Raw genomic sequence first — 24,150 nt, forward strand, 5'->3', positions numbered from 1 at the left:
CTCATCTCTAATTTTTTTAAAAAAAGTATTACTGATTAGTAAAAAAAGTTACTTTAAAAAAAATTACTTACTAAGGGAAGAAAATAATGAAATTTTTTTTAATTCCTAAACTTACTCAATATCTCTGCATATGAAGCAAAAGAAAAGTGACGACTTAAGACAAGAAAAAATTAATAAATAAATTCTTGATATCTTGTATTAATTATATCTTCAATAACAAATAATATTTTTGCAAAATAATAGGCATTTCATAATAGTTTTTGTTAATTTCCTGTAACCATTTCCCGCAGTGAATTGCGATAAATTATGTTTCATTTCTTTGCCGAATCTGGGGGTGAAAAAGGTGTGTTGTTTCATTGCTTTCTTTCATTACTTTCTATCTATGCCCATATTTTTTAGATCTATAATTTTTATGCCTGTATCTTTTCGTGTAATATGCTTCGTTTATTCTAGTAATAATTGGGAAAGAATGTTTATTTATGATTTTAATAACAAGTAAAAGTGCTTCAAAACTGAAATTTATTTCTTCTGATACGAAAATCAGAGGCGCGTTTAAAATTGTAAAATTCTGAGTCATAAGTTAGTGCTCTCTTAATTCTCTTTTTATTTATTTTTTATTTTTTAGTCTACACTTTTCTGTTTACAGAAATTTTTTATTAGTTATAATTTTGTGATGAAAATTTTTAAAGTTTTAAAATTTTGTTCTGGTTATAGTTGAAAAGATGTTTCTTTACTATTTCAATAACAGGTAACTGTGAATAATGAAATTCGTTTTTTAAGTAACAAAAATCAAAGAGTCGTTGAAAATTGTAAAATTCTGATTTATCAGCATAAGTCTGGGATGTTCTTAATTTTCATAGTTTTTATTCTACTTTTTCTTTTTTTTTCTTTACAGAATTGTTTTATTGATTGTAATTTCGTGTTTTAAATTTATAAAATTTTTGAATTTTGTAAAATTTTATCCTGTTAAAAAAATTGCTATTTCTGTATCAGGTCAAAGTATTTCAATTTCAGTAATGAAATTTATTCCTTCTGATACGAAAATCAGAATCGCGTTTGAAATTGTTAAATTCTTTTTCATAAGTTTGTGAGGTTCTTAATTCTTCTTGATTTTTTTTATTTATTTCGCTTTGTGTTCACAGATATTTCCTTTGTCATCGTAATCACGAGTTAAAAAATTGTTAAACTCTGATTCATCCGTCTGTGGGGGTTTCTCTTATTTTTTTTAATACTATTTAATATATTTTTTCTTTTTTTGTATTGTTTTTTTATTATTTTGTCTACTTTTAATATTATTTTAAACTCTAAATCCTGAATCATCAGTCTTTGAGGCTTCTATTATATTTTATTATTATTATTTTTTACCTGTGAGGTTTCTCATATTTAGCCCCCCCTCCCTTTTTTTTATTTTAAATCTCGCTTAATTTATTTTGCTCTTTTGGTGTACTCTTTATCTTTTATTTATTGTAAAATTCATTTTTTTTCTTTTTAACTTTATTCTTTCAATGTGAACGATGCTCACAGGTGAGAATATGCACTTTATTGTACGTTTCTCTCATAAAGCAATCAAATATCACGTTTCCAGGCAGCGTATGAATCATTAATTTTAACTTATTTTCTGAACAGCTGTTATTCTTTGTCATTTGCAAATATAGCTATCATTTGCTAACAAGATTTAAATAAATAAACTCGATATCTGTTCAAATCTAGCTTGAATAGGAGAAATCAAGTTTTGAATAATTCATATTCGTTTCACTTATTTATTCGAAATAATATAACGTCTTATGCTGAAAAGTCTGCCAATAATTTTTAAAAATTAGTAGCTGTTTACACAGAGGTTTGCTTTCATAAAATGCCTCCCGCTTTTTATGGTGAGTTTAGTATCGCATCGTATTTGAGGACCTTTTTATTGGCATCTTTCAGTAATATTTATTCTGTAAGTGATAATGATTTATTTTATTAATGAATGTAAATAATGAATTTAAAGATGTAAGTTATGACTTATTTTAAATTCTTAATTAGTTTTATTTAAAAATCTTTTTTTTAAAAAATAAGAAAAAAAAATTATAAAAGTCTTGAGCGTTTATAAATATTGTAATTTCTTCATGAACTTAACCGACTGATATTGTTTGTGGCGCCTTAAGTTGCCTTTCATCTCCTGTTTTTCTTACTGAAAATCAATTGTCATTCTCGTTATTCCATCAATTAGAAAATTTTGTGTAAAGGAGAAATTTCTGTATAAACTTGACCAAATTTCAATATATTTTCATTTCAAGTATATTTTACTCTGTGAATGGACGAAATTTGCTAATCGCCCTTTTTTCGCGAATTAATATTTAACACGAAAAAACTGACTCGTCATCTACTGAACTTGACTTCTGGATGTGAGAAAAAAATAAATTTTAAAAGAGTTAAGTTGCCAAAAAAATTAAATAACAGTGAGTGTAAAACTAACAAAACCCGTAAGTAGCCGAGAGAGAAAATCAATGAAGGTAGCATTTTCTTGTGCTGTAGAGTGGGGGTGAGGAGCTTATATTGTAAATTAGAGAATCAACATTTATATGAATGAAATAAGTTTCGAGAGCATCATGATAATCTGATGTGACTGGAGGGGAAAAAATGTGGACATTATCGAAATTAAATTAATATCCAAGGTTCTAACAATGTGCGGCAATTGAGATTCTTGATGACCGGTCATATGTATCGTGTTATTTTAATCTAAATTTCAAAGGGCGTATGGTTTGCTCAGTTTAGTCAAGGTAGCTTTGGTTAAGTAAGTCCCCCAGCGATTTTCGATACTAATTAGGGACTTACGGGATTTAAATTTAATTTTATTAAAAAGCTTGGAAATGATTTTAAAACTAAAACAGTGTAGCATAATAGCTGTTTTTTATTGCTAACGTAGGAGAAAAACACTACATTTGTTTATACGAATCCAAAGGCGCTGGTTATCTATTGCGAATTGACGACAAATGTAGTAAGTAATGGTTGTGAAATGTTTAATTATTAAATATATACATATTTACAAGTAGCTTACATCATAGTAAGCTCTAATTAACAATCTAGCAGCCACGACTGGCTAGCAGGAGAATTAATGTTCAGCTGACTAATTAAAGCGTTCCTCGGGAGAGGGCGCTGTTGTACTAACAGAAATATGAAATGAAAGTTCCAAGTAAGACCGAACATTCCAGCCTTCATTAAAATATACATATTTCAAATATTAAAATACAAATTGAAATTAAAAGTTACAACTACTGCACAAACGAACATGATAAATAAAGCAGTACTAAAAGTAGAAAGATTCAATGTGAATGCATGAATAAATGCGATTATATGACTGCAATAATTTTTAATAGCCAAAATAAATGTTTACAAAAATCGTAAAAAGCAGAATAATTCATTTATTAACTTCGTTAAGTTAAATACTTAGTTTATGAATTGATCTTTTAATAATACTCTTAAAGTTAACACGATCTTGATTTTCATTTCCTGGTACAACATTCAACTTTTCCTAATATCTAGTTTCAAACTGGAAGATTATTTTCCTTAATAAGAACCGTAGTACCTGGTACTACATTATTTTTACTAAATTGTCTCTTGGTACTTTCACGCAATTGAGATAAATAATCACGTTGCCAACGTGTCCATATAATTTGAGTCATCTAATGACTCTTTCCCATCTTGGCAATCTATTGTTTGGTTGTTGGGTAATTTCTAGTACTACGGGGGTTGATATTGGTCCATCTATTAAAAATGTCCAGGTGTTAAAGCATTAAGGTTAGTTGAAAGCCGTGTAATTGGTCTTGAACCTAAAATCCCCCCGATTTGGGTTTCTAGAGTCAAAAATTAATCTAAAGTAAGTTTAGAATTACCAACAGTTTTTTTCAAATGAGTTTTAAAGGACTTAACTGCGGCTTAACACAGACCACCAAAGTGAAGTGTTCTTGGGAGTATGTACTTCCATTCGACCTCTTCTTCTTGTAGGTAATCAATTAAATGTTTTTCGGGAAAATTAGCAAATTAAGAAATCTTTTTAACTCATTGCGAGCTCCACAAAAATTAGTTGCGTTATCACTCATTATTAACGAACATTTTTCTCTTTTGTCGAAAAATCTTTTTAGAGTAGAAATTAAAGCTTCGGTTGATAAATTAAAAACAACTACTAAAATGCACTGCTTTAGTGAAAAGGCACAAAAACACAGCGACATAAATTTTTTGAAAATTTCCTTGTCGTTGACTTTTTTTGCTTAATCAAAAATGGTCCATTAAACCCTATTGGAAAAAATTATTGATATGTACCGGATTTTGAAACACAGATATCAGATTCATCCCGGTATCATACTGGACCCGGTGTTTCATAAGCCGATATCAAATTCGTTCCGGTATGATACCAGACCCAGTATGATACCGGAATCGATGTTTCATATGCCGGTATCATATTGGCTCCGTTATGATATCAGATCTATTTATTATACAAGAGTCAGTATTTCATAAACCAGTATCATATACTGGCTCCAGTATGATACAAAATTTATTTTCACACTGGAACTGGTGTTTCACAAACTAGCAGTATACTGGATACAGTACTTCAGAAGCACATTATACTGAATCCAGAATTATATCAAAATCAGTGCTTCATAGACCTGTATCATAATAGTTAGAGAGCACAGTACTAAATCTGCTACTATAGCAACTGCAGCCTTATACTGGAACTATTATAAACTATATTGATTAAATATGCATAATGTAGTTATATTTACGGAAAACAGGATTTGCCAGAAAAATTTAACTGAGAGTATGAAATAAAAAAAATTAAAAAAATTTCATTTTATTCAGAGGGTTCTAATATTAAAGATTGCGTTAAATTTTTTTTTTCTTCTGTTTTGTCAAATCCATTATTTTGTCGGAAAGCATCTTCCTGACTGCAGTATAGCTGAAGACAGTTTAATCGCTTCTTCATGACACGTTAAAAACTACGCGAAACTTAGTAAAAAATTTTTGTGGGCGGTAAACTCTATGGTAAAGCAAACGGTAACAATTACTAGCCTCATTTGATTTTGAAACTAACTCCATGTAGTTTAGATCTTCATAATCTTTCAGAAAATCAGTATAAAGCTGTTGCAGTTTCGATTTCCGTGATAATCTATTCCAAAGTTGACTTTGCCTTTTTTCTGCTAAAACTCTAGAGTCTACTTAACCTTGTTCATTGTCTAAAGGCATTGTTACTACATAATGACCATCTAAATTTCTATAATGAGTATTTTTGTAATGTTCCTAGCAAAATTCTCCCTTACTACTAAGAGAAGAGAAGTTATCGATATTCTCGATTTCTCAAAATTTTCTCAATGTCCTCGCCGTTTGTTATTAAACCGCAAAGTTGAATAGTGGAGGGTATATATTTTATTCCATTTGCAATGTATCTTAGAACCATCTCTTGGAATAAACGTTTTTGTGTATTGCAACGAACTTGACCTGGTTTTAATAAATCATGAATACATTCGGAACCTAATAATAAGTCGATTTTTCATGAATACCAAGAAATAGGAGAAGGTAATTTTAGTCCCTTAACATTTATATGCGTTGTTGGTGTCATAACTCCGAAGCGAAGTCCCCTTTCTTATTCGAAATAGTAGAGGAAATCTTATGATTTAATATGATAAATGTTCCATTAATGCCAGAAACTGGAGTTAATCTTTTTGAGATCTAATTGTTTTGCATAATAAGACGATATAAAATTTTTCATAGACCCACCATTAATCAAAGCGCATGCTTCAATAAAATTATTTGTATTTCGAATCCATAAATTAGCTATAGATAAAACCACAGCATTATTTGCAGATGCCAAGCAATTAAGCGAAATCATTGTGCCGATGACTCATTTATTTCTCGAAAAATTAGATTCAGATTCACTTTGATAAGGATTACTAATGTTATTGGGATTAGTGACGTCAGTTAACTCAAAAGTATCTGGTTTATGCCACGTGGAGCATAAAGATTTCGATTTGCATTTGCTTAGCAAATGATTCCTATTACTATATTTCAAACATAATTTTTTTCTTTGGCGATTTTATTTAAGTTCATTTCAAAATAGGAATTACATTTACAAATTAGGTGTTGTAGTGTACAAATTACACAAGGTTTATTACAATTTGAATTCGCGAATGAGTTTTTTGTTTTTGATTGTGTCTAATTAGATAAAATATCATTTGAATTCAGCATTAAGTTTTGGGTTTATATGAATGTTTCTTGTTTTATTTTCTGAAAACTGACATCGCTTTTTTAAAAAAAAATCAATTAAATTATAACATTCGGGTAATTCAGAAGTCGTTAAGGACATTTCAAAGAGTTTCGAGTCTCCTTGTCAATTTTTTGAAGAACAATGTATATTAGAAATATTAGATAAACTGTTCTAATGGTAATTCTAATGATTTTGAAGCTCTTATATTCTTATAACTATGTGCAATTAATTGCGTTATTCAAAGGTATATTCATACTTTTTTTTCTAGATTTAAAATTGAATTAATATGACTGTTGACAAGCAATCGTTTAGGACCATATCGTTCTTCAAGTGCTCTCTTTGAATCTGTTTCGCCTTATCGTGATCTGTTGAGCAAACTATAATCGCCCAGGTGCCAAATAGATTCTAAGCTTGCAATATTTAAAAATTTTCTTTTTTTGCAATTAGGGGGATTAGAATTAACATGGAAGGGGCGCAATGTTTACGATGAACAGAGGTGGAAATATGACCGGAGTGTTAATTTACAAAATCATCTAAAAAAGGTAGAGTAAAATTAATTCCCGCGTATATATAGGTTTTTATTTATTTATTTTTTATTCTAGTATTTTGATATGAAAAAAGCAAGGGTACCTGACTGAGATGCAATTCTTCAAAAAATAAGTACTGAAATAATTTTCTTTCATTATTTACCCTTTGTTATGGGCTCATGATCTTAAAGTATACAAAAGAGACACCCGTTAGATAACATCTTCTAAGCAAACAATTTTTATAAAGTGCTATTATTACGGGAAGTCAAGTAAACTTCTTGGTTTTTAGATGCTGAAAATAGACGTTACAAGAATTTGCTTGGCATTTTCGAAAATTTCTTATAATGAAAGAATTTCTTTTAAGTATAATTTTTTTAAAAAATATTTGAAACTTTGGTTCGCATGATTTCTTAAAAACTATCGAACGCACAATTTATTATAGAGGCTTATATTATTCTTTTTAGTAGCTTATACATCAATGTTTAAATAATATCTATAAAATTAAAATATTTTTCATATTCAGAACAGTTTCTTTTATTAAAAAATATCAGTTTATTTAGTTTTATACATTTTTAAAAACATTAATTTTTGAAATAAAGTTGAAAAAAGATGTATTATTTATTGTTGTAACATTTAAGACCTACTATATAATTGAAATTGAAAACAAACTTGGTTCCTTTTTTTTATACTTACCGCATTCTGTTTGTTTTTAAATTTTCAAAAACATTTTTCCTTGTTCATTCTTATATTTACCGTATTGTAATATTCAAGCAAAAACTAATACTTCTAATATATATTTTCATAATCTTAGAACTCAAAATCCAACTTGTTTTTGCTCAAAAGTTGTATAATTTTTGTGTTCTACATGTGCCTTTTCCCAGATTTACTTTAAAGGTCGTGTAATTTCTTTTCGTTTTTATATGTTCTTTTGTTCAAAATATTTTTAATATGCTGAAAAGCTCATTTGGGTAACGAGTAAAGAATTCAAACAACTTGAATGTTTAATATCATTTTATTGGAATTATCCTAACTGACTTAAGAACATTCTCAGAATTCTTTTAAAAAAAAATCCCATTTGAATAGTAATTTTCGAAATAAATAAAATAAAATTTGAACTTAATAAAAACGTTTTAAAAAGCTCGTGACTCAATGTTTGTAATCGCTTCTTCCCTGAAATTCGTCATGAGCTATCGTCAGTAAAGGTAGCGATAATGTATTCTGATTGTATTTTTATCTTGTTTTTATCCCTATTTGTCTGTCATAAAATTCAAAATTGGTTTTAAAAACTGTTTTTTTCCCAAAGAAATTCGTGTATTTGATACTTCCCTATTTGCATGAATTGTATACAGCGGGTATAATTTAGTATCACCCATTGTAATTCGGTTACTTTATATGTAAATCATGCCTTTTATGGGGGGATGAAACAATAATAAGGATTTTTTGTCGTCAACGCACATTAGTGCGTCACTTTTAAAGTTATTACTCTGTGCAAGGATTATTTATTGCGCCTTGTTTCGCGTTATTATTTTAGTCATCTTAAATTAAATTTAATATTAGAAACAACAGAAAGTTATCATACATTATTAAATAAATTAAAGCAAGCATTCCAAAAGCTCATTGATTGTTGGTTCAGCTCCATAATTTCGTGACAGTGAGAATAAGTCAGCATTGCTCGGCCGCTTAAGTTAAGGTGTCGCACATATCGATAGTTCGAGAGTTGGGGGTAGGGAGATCGATCCTGATGGCTGCCCAAACAACCGGCGTAAAGCCGTGGTGGCTCAGGGGACAGAGCGCACGCCTTCCGATGAGGTGACCTTGTTTCGAATGGCTGATCGCTATGCATTCCGCAACCAGTTCGCACCGACCACAGTGCTGACGTAAAATATCCTCAGTGGTAGGCAGATCATGGATTAGAGCCCTTTTGCCGTCGGGCTCACCGTGTGAGGTTTTCGTGATTTTTCTCTTCGCGTAAAGCAAATGCAAGTAAGTTCCATCAAGAAGTCTTCCACGAAAGCAATTTTCTCCCAATACTTGATCCTGAAGTTCCGTTCTCTTCTTGATTGGGTTCGAAATTTCATGGATACGTAGTTGAACATGGATAGCTCGGCTAAAAATATGGTCGGCTGCTCAACGCAACGACGGTTATAAAACAACCGGCGTGTACACTCAGCAAGTTGCATGTTTAATCTGTCCTGGCTGAAACTCTTCCTCCAAACTTTCACGCAACACCCTCTCGTTGGATGTTGTGTGGAAGTTTGGAGCCACAGAGAGTTTGGGTACCAGTTCAGGCGCTGTCCAAGTCGTCTGACAAGGCTCGCAATTACGTAGCATTCTTACCATGGACGTTTAAAGATATAGCCTTACAAATGAGATTTGGTACTTCGCTAGAATTGGGAGATGATATGTCTGCATTGCGCTCAAGGTTGCCTTTATTTGTCAGAGAAGATAATACTCGTCAATCTGAAGTTGGATAGGCGTCAAGCCTCCAGGAATCGAACCTCAGTTCTTCATGATGGCAGTTCAGTGTCTCAACCATTGAATCATCGCTATTATTAAATTAGTTGAAGTTATTATTAAATTAGAAAATTATTTAGACTGATATTTATAATTGTGAACTAAAACATTACTAGAATAAGTATTATGACAATTATTTAAATTACAATGTATCACAATGTTAATTTATTGCATTCGAATGTTTTGGAACCTGATGTTTGATTCAACTATTGAAAAAGAACACAGAAAATTATCGATTGAAAATATCAAGTTTTTGAAGTATTGTAAAAGGCAATATGCATTGCATTTATGTAAAATTCATGCGTTTCTCTACGAATAATATGCAATTATGAATTATTTAGTTATACTTTTAATCAATGAATTAAAGCCTTGATGAATGAATTAAAGCCCTTATGAATTAAAGCCTTTAATACCTTTTGATTCATATAAATACAAAACCAAATTTTTTTAAATTGCTGAGACCATTAAAAAGAGAATGTTAAGGAATTTAATGTATCTCTTGAATATTGTTTCCTAGTTTATGAATTCACAAAAGAAAAAATAAATCTTCTTGTTATAAGATATCTATGAATGTGCGATTGTGCGCGAGAACTATTGGTGTTTTACGTTTTTTTTTTTTTTTTTTTTATATAAGTTTAGTTCTATTTCAATATTTGTACATAAATATATTTGCTGAAATTAATTTCTTAAACTGATTTTTTTATAAAATATTTGAAAAAAACAACAATTTATAATTCTTAATTGTACAGTGCTTAAAAAAGAAAAGAAAAACGAATCACCTTGAGTAATTTTTGATCTAATGCTCAACAATTATTAAGATTTTCACATACAGATACAATCTTTCGAGGGTGTGATTTTAAATATGCTGACGACAATATTTTAAATTAGTAGGGGAGAGTGGGGTCAATTGTAACATTTTATGCTTAAATATTTTTAACTAACAAAAAATCCAATATATTATTAGTATTAATTAACAGACGAGTAAAATAGACTATCCTCAACTAGAAAAAAAAATAAATCCCTTTATTTTAAATGTTATTGTATTAGTTATTACCCATTTTTTACAGTCGTGCACTTGTTACAATTGTCCCAACTTACGGGGTCAATTGTAACAGTTCGTAAATTCAACTAAAACATAGTTAATTATACATATTATCATAGTTGTGATATATTTTTTTATTGATCAAAATAGTAGTGATATTTTAGGAGTAAAAATAATAATGAGCAGAGACCTAAAGGGTTAAACTTTTAACTTTAAGGGGTTAAAAATTTCAATTTATGCTGTGAAAGGTGACTAATAAAATAATGCACATGCAACATGATATAAATGATATAGGAGTCTATAGGTGGTTCTTAAAGAGTTAAGTAATTTTTTGTAAACATAAGATTATTTATTTTCAGCTGTTACAATCGTCCCTTTACTTATTGTTACAATTGTCCCCAAGACGCCATTTCAGCTTCATTTGTTAAAAACAATGCTAGTTAATTAAAAAAAAACTAATTTTTTTACTGAAATGTTAATTAAGGTGTCCACTTATATATTCGGTTAATAATTTTTATTTGTTTAAACAAAATTACTTTGTTACAATATAATATTCTAATACCAAAAAAGTACTTAAGTAGCGTGAAAACATCTTTTGTGATGTAACTCTTTCAAAAGTACATAAAAATGGTTGCCAGCAGGGGTGCACTTGTAGATTTATTAAATACACCTTGTGCGCCACCTAGGGACCAAATCTAGAACCCGACACTCGAAATTTTTGCTCTGTTACAATCGTACCCTGTTACAATTGACCCCACTCTCCCCTACTCAGACAAAATTATTTTTTCTGAATAAACAACCTAATTTGATGCTTGAACTGCAGCCTTTTTTTCGAAGGCGACGGATTATAATCCACTAAACATAGGAGTAGCCGCAATCTGGGAAAAATGGTCCGGATAGTTTGATCAGGAGATCGGTTGAAAATTTGGACCCTTTTAAGTTATTTTTACTTTTTACGTATTTTGCTCGCCTCGGAGAACTTGAGTGAATCGAAAAATTTTTGCCTATAATTCTAAAATTCGTTTCTTCAAAGATAATTCCATGCAAAAATTGATTTTTAATAATTATTTTTTATTGCTTTATTTAATAAAAGTCGAAAAAATTTTGAATTGCAAGATACACAAATTTTTACATAAATCTAAAGAATGTAATTTTATGTGGCAAATTAAAAAACTTGAACTAAATCGGTCGAAAGTAAACAAAATGTTAAATATGTCTTTTTTTTTCTAATCAATTTCTCAAGACTGATTCGACTGATTATGTTCAAACTTCGTATTTTGTCATATAAAATTACAATCTTTAAAATTATGTGAAGATTTGTATACCTTACAATTCAAATTTTTTTTTAATACTATTATTAAATGAGATGACAGCAAGTAATAAATAATTTAAAAAAAAGCATATTTTTTGCATGATATTATCCTTTGTTAAATGAATTTTATAATTGTGTGCAAAAATCTTTTAATTTGTTAAAAAAAAAGTTCTCGAGATATTGTGAAATACACAAGAAATAAAATTAACATTAATGGGATCCAAACTTTCGATTCGTGACTTTAAGATTTGGACCGAATTTCCTACATTCTAAATTTTGGTGGTCCACAAAAAAGGAGGTTCGTCGAAAAAATCGGAGAAAGTATACGTTTTTTTGTCTGATTTCGTAACTTTATTTAAAATATCGATTGCACTAAAATTAATTAAATTAATTTCGAATAATGAAAATATAAGGTAAATCAATAAATAATCTATTTTTAAATGTTTCAACGTAGTTCCTGTAACTAAAAGCTTTCAACATTATGTTTTCAGATGTGCATACTGTCGAATTATGTAAAGGTAAGGAATAAATAACTATAATGTAATATAATTTTTAAAATTTCAAAGTTAAACGGAAAATTTATAATTTTGAAATTTTTAAGCTTTTCAACTTCATGTTTTTAAATATGCATACCGTAGAAGTATGTAGAGATAAAAAAAAAAAAAAGAAAATAATATCATTGTTTTTTGAGAATTTCAACATGGTGTTTCCTAAACCTAAATTCTTTTCCATTACTTCTCAAATTAAAATGCCCGCATGAGTGATATTTATGAAAATAGGTCGTGCTGGCTTTGTTTGAAGTAAAAGCTTCATTTCACTTACACTTTCACGTTGTTTATCTGTCTGCTTTTTTTTAATGTAAGTTTTGGTTGTAGAAGTATTATTATTTTTTTCTATTTATAGATATCTGAGAAATTAATAAATATTAATTACTTAGCTCATTAATAAATTGCAGTTTTATTTACTTATTATTTCATCATCGTGGGAGATGTCCCAGTTTATTTTTTTAACATACTTAATCCTTTTTAATTTGATGCAGTGATCTAAATCTAAGCTGCTTCAAATTTGTTTTGAATTTTATTAAAATTAATAGTTTCTTGTTCATTCGTTATAAGTTAAAATTACTTTCAATCAAATTAACTGAAACTGTTTCCCTTCTTGTTTTTAACGCACTCGTTAAAAAGTCAGTATGTTTATTTTTCAATTTTTATTTTATCGATATTTTTGTATTAATTTAGTACTCGTAACTAATCTCATGGTTGAGTGGTTATGCATGGCGTGTTAACGATATAGCTGTAAAGCTTGGGTTTATTATAACGCTGAATCAATTTTTGGATAAGATTTAATTGGGTACTTGCAATTTGAGAAGAAGTGAAGTGATCATGCGTAACCATGTGATTTAAATTAAATTTAATTGGATACCTGTAGGCGACGTCACGCGTGTGAGTCAAACCTGATTGGCTTCTGAATCGACAAATGCCATGATTTACCTAGGATGACGTTACCTATAGGTATCCAATTGGATATTTGCAAGCGGCCTTACGCTCATGTGTCATACCTGATTGGAGGATCCATGCGTAACGTCGCTGGCAAGTATTCAATTATCTTTTACACATGAAAATTTTTCGAACTTAAAAATAATTTTCTCTTATGAGGACAAGTAGCTTAAAAAGAAAGTAGCTTAATGAAGAAAGTAGCGAAAGTTGAAATTATATTGTTATAAATGTGTCCTTCGAAGTATTTGTGCAAAAAATAAGAGTGCTTTCGGATAAAACTGTCATTATTTTAAGCTATGTGTACTATCTATCTTTAACTTTAATTATGAAATTTCCCCACAGAATACGGAATTAAAATCAAGCAAGGATTTGTATGCATGTCGCCAAATACAATTTACAAAAAGACAATGGTCCTATTGTAAATTTTACAAAAAACGTGGGAGGATTGCATTTTTATTTATTAGAAAAGTTAATAATTCATTTCTGAAAACGTCACTGTTTTTGAACTTGATGAAAATCAATGAGAAAAGACAATGTCTGAATAATATTAGGCGAAAGCAAGGACGAGAGATCTCTTGGATCGAATGCTTCGGATTCTTGTATTTCAATTCAAGAATGTTTAGGATTTTGCTAATAGTTTACACAATTTTTCATCAAATCAACGCTAGCTGTCCCAAGTTGTGACTTCGTATGCTATTGGATTCTGTTGGAGAGCTTCCCCCACCCTAACCATCCTGCAATACGAAATACTTCGCAGTTTCTAATAATAATATAAAAGAAAAATACCCCCAAATAGTATTCATATTGTATTTTATTGAATTTTCGGGTTTTGATTGACAATTGTAATTTTCTTTAAAATTTAAATTTTTTTTTATTACCAGTGCTCTTAACTGATTAAAAAATATCTGTCAAATAAAAAAAATATAAATATCTGGCAAAAAAAGCTTTTTTGTAGAATCACTAATTAGGCAAGATTTTTCCAACTAAAGGAAAATCTTACAATCTACGAATAATCCCAAAAAAATGCAATGTTGAAATAACTTTTCAAGCTTTAAAAAATTGAATCAAGAACGTTTTTCTTTTCAAATAACTGCGGGTTTTTTTCATGTCCATAATTGGGGTAATTTTCATAATTAGCTTAAGAGGGAGCTGGCTAGAAATTATCTGTCATGAATAACTGTTTCAAATTTACAACAGCTATAAAAATAGCAAATTATTCATTAAAAAACATTACATCATAAGACGACGAAGTTTTCGATAAACAGCCATGATCTCTATATTCAATGTCATATTTTACAATTATATTGCATTTTAAATGCAATTTTTGTTTATATTATATTTTTTTTTATTTAATAATAATTGCATTAGCATTAATTTAATTTTTTTCCAGGTAGAATGGCTAAGCTAAGAAGAGAAATAATTGCCTGTCTTATATCCTTATATACTGGCTTTTGTCTGGTGTTTTATGCTTATTCAACAGTTTCATTCTCACCTCCTGATGGCTCTCTTTCAATAGACAAATCAGATCAAAATTCAATCAGCTCAATTTTCAATCGAAAACTCTTATCTTTTTATGGTAAGTTTTTGTAAAATATTCTCTTCAAAGTAATTTTTCTTTCATTTATTACTACTATTAAGAAATTATAAACAATTATATAATAATTTATTTAAGCAATATATTAAAATTCATAGCAAAGTAATTGAGCTCTGTTACATTTAAAAAAAAAAAATCTCTCCAGTATTGTAAATCTTTCAAGATAATATGTTAAAGGTTGCATATTAAAATTTATAACAAAGTAGTTTGTTGCACTATTTTTTATGTAATAATAATATAACGATTATATAGTAATTTATTTAATTAGATAATAATTCATTTATGCAATATATTAAAATTCATAACAAAATAGTTGAGCTCTGTTTTACCAATTTATAATTAATTATCCATCATTGTAAATATTTCAAGGTATTAGAATAAAGGCTATATATTTAAATTCATAACAAAGTAGTTGATTGAAATCTGTTTTACTGCTTAAAAAAAAAAAATCTATTCAGCATTGTAAATCTTTGAACATCAAGTTATTCCTAAAATGACATTTTTTTTTGGTTGATTCAGTAATATTTTGTAAAAGTTTCACTATAATCTATTTGTTTAGAGTAGAAAATAAGAAGCTCTTTAAGAGAACATTATACTCCAGGACAAACATTTCAGACAGTTCCTTTTCTTAATTCAAGAATCTGTTAAACGGCATTTTGGCACATGTTATGGCACATGTTTCTTGTTTTTTGGTTGATTCAGTAATATTTTGTAAACGTTTCACTATAATCTATTTGTCTAGAGTAGAAAATAAGAAGCTCTTAAGAGAACATTATACTCCAGGACAAACATTTCAGACAGTTCCTTTTCTTAATTCAAGAATCTGTTAAACGGCATTTTGGTGATATTTAAGACAAATTAATTTTAGAATTTTATGTAAACATACTTTAATTCGCTCTTAGTGCTAAAGTATTCTCATCTAATTTCATCCCTGAAAATTTGTTAGAAACATTGTTTATGCCTTTCTGTGTCTTCCAAATTTGTTAATATGTTTTCCCCTTATTAGTTCTTTAATTTGAAGCAAATGTCTCTATTTTAAAATACCTCAATAGGTTGCTTAGGTACTAGTTGACTGATAATTAATATTAGTATCATTTCATAAAATATATTTCTTTTTATCTGTTTCAGATTTTACTGAATCATTATCAGAAAATGAGAATTGCACAAAGCCTGATATTGAACAGTTCCCTCGTCCTTTAATTGATTATCCTACGCGGAGAAATGGAGGACTTGCTGTGCATATTTTTGTGTCCTTATACATGTTTCTTGGACTTGCTATTATTTGTGATGAATATTTTGTGCCTTCTCTTGAAAAAATGTGCAAATGTATGTATTTTTACTAACACAAATTTCTAATGTAGTATGATCGCACATTGTCAAATTTTAGTTGATATACTTTAATGCTGCCTTTCCTTTAAATTATATACCGTAAAGAGGATCCTTAATATGTATGTTTAGAATCCTCATAGAAAAGTAATGCAAAAAAATTTACATATTGAGGATCACAAAGAAATATTTTACCAAAGAAAAAGAATCGCCTTCGAAATATGACAAATTATAGCATAGAAATGTGATTGTAATAAACAATAAGACATATTTGATTGCCGAGGGAAACAGAGTGGAGTTAAAAGGCAATTATTAGAAACACCCTCAAGGTTTAACCTTCAATAAACCTGTTTTAATGTTTATTACATATGCCTTCCTCTGCTATAATTTGTCAGATTTAAAAAGCGTTTTTGTTTTTGTCTTATTTAAGTATTAATGTACCACTTCTAAAGTGTGCACTTTTTTGTTTTCATTTTTGGTAAAGATTATAAAATTGCATAAAGAGGGTCTTTACGAAACACCCTGCATATTTTTTAGCTATCTTTCATACAGTAATATGTTGATTGTCATGCATGCATCTAAATTTATGAGCCTATGGAATGACATGTTTTAATGTCATTGAATATTATTTATTTTAGCTTCTCGTAGGCAATTTATCAACATACTTTTTTTTATTTATCAACTAATTTTTTTAATTATTATATGTTGTTTAATATTTGATTAGCTTTTATATTTTTATCGTAATTGTGTACATTAAGATTTTTATTATTTTGGTTTGTTTGTAATATTATTTCTCTTTTTTCATTGTTTGATTTTATATTCACCTTCTGTTAAAGCGCTCAATATGCAATCAGATGTTGCTGGAGCAACTTTTATGGCTGCTGGTAGTTCAGCTCCAGAACTTGCAACTGCAGTCATTGCGGTCTTTGTTGCCAAAGTAGGTTGGTGTATGATTGGAATATTCTTTCATTAAATCATGTAATCAACTTTTATTCTTTCAAAAATTTCCCTTATTGATCTTAATTTTAGTCATTAGAAATTTTTTCTAACTCTATTAGTTATTTATTTTTAATCATTATTCTAATTTAATGTATGTTTATTATTTTGATAAAAAATCCTTTTTTCAGCTGATGTAAGTTAAACTGCAAAAATTTTAACATTAACATAAGAGTTAAAATTTCAATCATTTTTATCTTATATTGTGAATCTTTATTTCATTGTTATTATTTGCTATAATATTTGAAGATATTTAAAAATTTATATATATTTTTCTTTTTTATATCCAAAATTAGTTTTCAAATTTTGTTTTAAATTTGTGAATTATATTGCATCTGCCTAATTGTAAATTTTTGCATCATAATTGAATTTTTTATGCTTATTTCTTGTAAGCTACTTTGCAATTCATACTTTGTAGCACAGAATTTTTTTTTTCATTTCTTCTATTTGTTTGTTTTACTTTTTAAGAATGCTCACAGTAAACCATTGTTTTAAACTGCAGCAAATTGTATTGTTAGTTTTATTTTAAAAAAAATGGAATCATTCACATTCTTTTTCATGATTAATTTTTATTGAATTGTGATTTTATAATTATTGTAGATTGCATTGAAAGTGTAATAATAAGTGTACTCTTATGTTAATTTTCCTGTTTATTATTGCTATTTCTAAAATATGATTTGAACTTTTAGGATGATATTGGTATTGGAACTGTAGTTGGATCTGCTGTTTTTAATATTGCATTTGTGATAGGTATATGTGGTCTCTTTGCTGGAAAAGTAGGATATATTTCTTTTTCAATTTTTAATATGTGTATTATACCATGTTTTTTTATCACTATTTAAGAGCATCTTTCAATCCATTCATTATGCTAATATTTCTTATAATTTTTAACTATCAACTGTATATCCATTTTATAACTATATTTATGTAACTATATATATCTATTATATAACTATAATTATGTATCTATTTTGTAATTATCAATCCATTATGCGAATATTTCTTATAATTTTAATTACTGTAACCCATTTTTAGTCAAAGGTGTGTAAGCACACCATTTCAATAAATATTTGATTTTAATACTGTGATGCGTATTTTTCACTAATTTTATTTGTATGCTTTTGTCAAGGGAATCTATAAAATAATTTAATTGGAGCTGTTTTCTGTTGAGAAACTTTCAAACTTACTTTGATAATTTCTTAACTTGAAATGGTTAATGACAAATTTGCTTTTTTGTATAATTATATGGATAATTAATGTGTAATTATATTATGTACAGTCAATTCGCTATAACTCGAAGTACGATAACTCGAATATTACTATAACTCGATTTTTTTATGAGGTCCCGACCCTTTTATCCTCAATTTCATGTTAATTATTCTCGATTACTCGAACTTTACTCCCTTTAACTCGATTTTTTTTTGGATCCTTTAAAGCAAAAAAAAAAACCTAGCAGCTGATATCTTGCCCCTTCCTTTGCAACACACACAATGTCTTTCGCACTCTTCATGGAGAAGCTAAAGCTGTCCCTCTTGAAGTATGTGAACAATGGTTAAATGAAACGTTACCAAATTTACTTCAAGGATACAGTTAAAATGATGTTTTCAATATTGATGAAATGGGTTTTTTTTCAAATGTCTTCCAAATAAGACTATGATGTTTAAGGATGAAAACTGCTCAGGGGGTAAAATGAGCAAGGAACGTTTGACTGTCCTAGTTGGAGGAAATGCGTCTGGGACAGAGAAATTGCCCTTAGTTGTTATTGGAAAATACCGAAATCCCCGATGTTTCAAGAATGTAAAAACGTATCCTTTGGATTACAAGTCTAACAAAAAGTTTTGGATGACATCAGTTTTATTTGAAGACTATTTAAGAAAATTGGATCGGAAATTCTTCGCTAAAAAAAGAAAAGTGATACTCTTTATGGATAAATGCACAACGCATAGTGATCTACCTAATTTGAAAGCAGTAAACTTGCAGTTTCTCCCGCCAAACACAACAGCAAAGTTGCAGCCGATGGACCAGGGTATCATAAAGTGCTTCAAACAGTCTTATCGTAAATGGCTTGTCAGAAAAATGATGTTAAATATTGTAAGCATTTAGAAGATTTGTAATTAATAAGCATTAATTAAATAATCCGACAATGTTTTGAAAGTCCAAAACCGAAACTAACGGTAAGTCGAACTTCCGATATGTCGAAGTTTTTCGTCAGTCCTATCAGATTCGAGTTATCGCGAATTCACTGTATAATTAATAATTAAACTATAATTAATTGTATAATTAATGTATAATTATTCCATTTGAGATAAATCTTATGTTTTTATAATGGATTAAAGTTACTAATTCTGTAAATGAAATAAAAATGAAACTAATTTCATAAAAGAACTAGTAATCAACTAAGTGATATGTCCATTGATTTGGCCGATGGTGCATACATACGCAATTTTATTTCTCAAGTAAAATGTTTTTCATGAACATTATTTTTTTGAGTCTTAATAAATGTAATTCATGCATATTCCGAGGAAAATAATGTCACATTTTATTAAATTTCTATGTTGGCCTAAAATGGGTTAATTTACTTCATTGTAACTATTTGCCTGAAATGTAATGATCCAATGTAGTTATATAATGCATCGTTTTGTAATTATTTCATGCATTGTATACTTCTAAGTGACTGGAGTAAAACCACAAATGGTACATAATATTTTATACGTAGATGCATTTTTGTGCTATATGGTGCATCTTCATCAGCAGGAAATCATGTGGCATCAAAACTTGTCTTGGTTTTAATGAATGTAATAATTGCGATTTTATCATTGTTTTTACTTAATCATATACCATCTCAGTTCTAAATTATTTGATTGTTTATAATAAATGCTAAATTTAATTGAATATTTTACTTATTATATCTATTTAGCTTAATGTTCTTCAAGATTTTTTCCATGTCAATTACAACAATGCAGCCATAATGTGCCAGAATACAGATTTCTGTTTCATAAGTTAAATAGACAGATGCCTCTTTTGATTGTGAAAAAGTTTTCTGAAGTTTAAAAAGCTCAGTATTTGATTCTATCAAATCACTCGCTTTTAATCAGAGTTAAAATTTTACAATAATAATAAAATTGTTTAGAAAAGTGTTTTGTTGTCTCTCAAAACAAAAAGAAAAGAAAAAAAATTAAGTTGAAAAAATTTGTCACTGGTCGAATTTCCACTTTCTGTCCTATATTTGTTGTTCTATATGTTATAAATTGTTAAAAATTAAATAAGTGTTATAAATTCTTATGAAATTTTAGGGTGATTTTTACTAATAAGTTCTTGCCGTAGTATTTTGATTTTTAAAAGTGAATTAAGTAATAGCTGTATAATTTTCATATTTGATGAAAACTACTATCTATAAAAGAATATCAATATTAAAGAATTTACTCGAAAAATTATTAATTGTTTTCATTTTTGTTGGCAGCCGTGGAAAGAGGCAAACTATTTTGCTTCATATAATGAACTTGAGGCAGTTTAATTAAAAATAATAAATACTGTATTTTTTTCACCATAAAATTTTATATATTTCATAATTATTCAAAGTTCACCGTAAAAAATGATATATTTTATGATGATTTTTTTTGTTTCTGATTATCTTTTAGCTACACATAAATTGATTTTTTTTAACACATTTGAAAACACTCTTTTTCTTAATTTTTAGGCTATTCATCTGAATTGTTGGCCAATGTTTAGAGATTGTGTGTTTTATTTAATTAGTATTTTGGCTCTTCTTTTTGTTTTACTGGATGAGAGTGTGAACTGGCAAGTCTATAATTTTTATAATTATTATTACTATGAATGAATGTTGTCATTAAGTTCTGAAAAATAATTTTTTAGTTCTTTGACATTATAAAGAGGTATCTTGGACATTATAAAGAGATATAAACATTTATTCAGTTTCCCAAAGTCAAAATATATGATAAGTATTAATCAAAATCTTAATATTTTTTATTTGTTTGTAGTTTATGATGTAATATTTTAATTCATTCAACTTTCTAATACAGCATGATAATTTATTGTTATATTGCAAAGTTTTCTGACATATAAATTTTCAGATAAAAAAAAAGTAAGTTTAATTTAAAATACAATTTTTAAAACATAACTTTATGGAATTTGAAAAATAAGATTGTCAAAATAGAGTGAAGGCAAAAACCCAACATTTAATTTTAAAACTACATTAAAAGATCTATATAACACTTCAATAAAACGAAATTTTCTATGAATCACATTAACTTTAAAATATCTTAAGCAAACCAAAATAGACAAATTTGTCTGTTTTTAGTTCTAATGTTAGTAATAATTTAATTTGTTTTCTGTACATATTAAATACTGAAAAACATATTTTTATGTTTTAAACTATTTGTATGTAAAAATTATTTTAGAGCTATAATATGGATTTGTTCCTGATATTGCAGTGTTTAATAGGTAATCATATTGATGTAACACAAAATTCTATATAACACATAAAAATATACTTTATGCATTTTGACAATAAAATTCTTAATAATTAAATTTGTTTTCTATACATATTAAATAGTGAAAAGCATATTTTTTTGTTTTAAACTATTTGTATATCGAGGAGATCTCGTATTCTCCTCTTTCTCCTCTTGGATTTGTATTCTCCTCTTGAATTTGTATGCTCCTCTCATTGCATTTAACAACATTAAGGAAGAAGACTATGATTTTACTTATTTTACAGATGGAAGTAAGGTTAACGAAAAAGTTGGTCATGCACATGTTTGCTTTCAAAATGGTCTTGAAGTGGGCCATCAAACACACCACATTGATGATCATTGCTCAATCTTCCAAGCGGAATTACTCTGCATTAATCTTGCTGTTAAAGATGCCATAGATAAGCCTTTTAAAAGTTTTTTAATTTGCAGTGACTCTTTGTCGTTCTGCCTGGGTCTGCAGGATGTCACTAGCTGCAAAATACTCATTGTGGAAGTCCAGACTTCTATTCATATGTGCAGTATTAAAAATATATCATTCTGTTTCACACATGTTAGGAGTCATACTGGTCTTTATGCAATGAAAAAGCCGACTTTCTGGCTAAATCTTCCTTATCACTCAGTAATAAACTCAATACCAGTCTTCCCAAGTCTTATTTTAAGTCCATTGCCAGACAAAATATCAACACAGTATGGAACTCAAGTTTTGTGTCCTCTTCCAATTGCAAAAACTAAATAATTTTTTCCTTCAATCCTCAACAGAATTAAGAGCCATTGTTTCTATACTGATTGTAAATTTATGCAGTGTTTCACTAGACACGGTAACTTCAGTATCCATCGATTTCATTTAAAAAACAGCGACGTGCGTATTTGCAACACCGGGATTCACAGCCCGTTTCACATTCTCCCCGAATGCTTGATGGTCTTAAAAGAAAGGAACAATCTCTGCAGAGACTTGGATAATAGTTGACCCCCGATTTTGACTGATCTAGTGAAAAAAGAGACTTTTAAATTTTTTTTTAATTTATCCTTTCAGTTATTTAACTTCTCTCATTCTTCTTTTTATTTTTTTTTGTTTTCTTCTTTCTTTTAATTTTGTTTTTTAATACGTAAAAATTTTGTGTTATTATGCTGTACTTAAGTTGTACCTTCGGGCCCTGTGCGATATTCCTTGGTGCACAGGGAGATATTTTTGTTTTTCCTAATAAAAAAACTTTAAAAAAAACTATTTGTATGTAAAAACTATTTTAAAGCCTTAATATGGATTGATACGTGATATTGCCATGTTTAATAGGTAATCAAATTGATTTTAACACAAAATTCTATGTAATGCAAAATGTCATGCTTCAAGGTTTTAGTTGTAAAGAACTTCTATAATAGCAAAGTTAAATTCGAGGAAAATCGATGTGCATAGTGGTCTAAATGGTCTAGTGGTATTCTTTTGTTTTTCTGCATTGATGTAGTTCATTTGTTCAAAAATGACCAATCAAATCATATATAAAAAAGATTTATTTAAAATTAAAAACATTTCAAGGATAACTTTTAAATATACTGGTTAGAATTCTTCAAGTAATCATCACTCTTCGCTTTCATTTCACAAGCTTATTTACTCATCTCCCAATTGTTTTCCTTATCATTATTTTTTTAAGTATGATATCGTCTCTTTCATTTTTGTGACAACCAGCATTCAGAAAAGATTTGGTGTACTTACTCTATAAACATTAGAGTGTCGTCAACAGAAAGTACATTTTGTAATCTTTTAAATTTTTGCAATATTTTTTTTTATATTCTAGTCATATTGAAGGAATATAACTGAAAATCACAGCATTAAAATCACATAAAAATATTAAATGTTAAAAATAAATTATTAATTTTTTGTTATAAAATTTCCTTTATTTGTGTAAATAATTATGTGTGCCCAAGCAACATATGCAATATTCGAATCTCATTTTCTTGTGCAAAAATTTATATATAATTTAAAAAATAATTAAAATTTTTATCAATGGTTTATTGATCTTATTTTTAAAAATATGAATTTCTTTTTTTACTTTTTCTTGAAATCTTTTATATGGTATTTTCATTAATTTTTACAAAATGCATGAAACATTATATTTCTATGTTCCTGAAAATAATCCTAATAATTTTTGATTTGTGTTTAACTAATGTAATTGCTTTTATTGTTTTAGGTTAGAATCTGCTATTTTTCTGGTGCTATATGCTGTCTATATTATTTTTATGTTTTTTAATGAACGATTTGAAAGATGGGTCAAAAGTATAAAATGTTTGTCTCGTTTGAACTGCAGAATTCCAGAACCTATAAATGGAGTATCGTATCATGCTCTCCCAGATTTGACACAAGCTGGCTTCTTAGATAACTGTGATAAAACTTCCAATTCAGGTAATTTTTGTTTTTGCCACCAAATTTAAGTATCCTTCGTTTTTTCACATAAAATATTTTGTTCTAACTGATTGTTTTAATTATGTTTTCACTTAAGTGTAATATAATAACCCATGCATAAAATATTTATAATTATTTGAAAATTATAAATCATATATGAAAAATCTTTAAAATTGAGCTGAAACTTTATCAGAAAAGTTACTTGTTCAGATATGTGTGT

General features: G+C 28.2%; 1 protein-coding gene across 5 annotated transcripts in view; it reads left to right on the forward strand.

Moving 5' to 3' along the window:
• LOC107438788 (putative sodium/potassium/calcium exchanger CG1090) overlaps window positions 1-24,150 on the forward strand; it is a 47,883-nt gene that overhangs the window by 14,979 nt on the left and 8,754 nt on the right. For 2 of the 5 annotated variants that reach the window (XM_016051165.3, XM_016051166.3), the window contains exons 2-7: window positions 14,520-14,705; window positions 15,852-16,049; window positions 16,886-16,986; window positions 17,735-17,821; window positions 20,743-20,843; window positions 23,719-23,930. In XM_016051165.3, coding sequence (XP_015906651.1) covers window positions 14,525-14,705; window positions 15,852-16,049; window positions 16,886-16,986; window positions 17,735-17,821; window positions 20,743-20,843; window positions 23,719-23,930 — 880 coding nt within the window. In that variant the 5' untranslated portion in view covers window positions 14,520-14,524. Of the gene's footprint in view, window positions 1-12,099; window positions 12,152-14,519; window positions 14,706-15,851; window positions 16,050-16,885; window positions 16,987-17,734; window positions 17,822-20,742; window positions 20,844-23,718; window positions 23,931-24,150 lie in introns of those variants that run through there. The other 3 variants (XM_016051167.5, XM_043044887.2, XM_016051168.4) reach the window with 2 other exon arrangements.

The sequence above is a fragment of the Parasteatoda tepidariorum genome, chromosome 3 (assembly GCF_982258835.1).
Source record: "Parasteatoda tepidariorum strain Cologne lab strain chromosome 3, Ptep-v5.0, whole genome shotgun sequence".
Taxonomy (NCBI): Eukaryota; Metazoa; Arthropoda; class Arachnida; order Araneae; family Theridiidae; genus Parasteatoda; species Parasteatoda tepidariorum.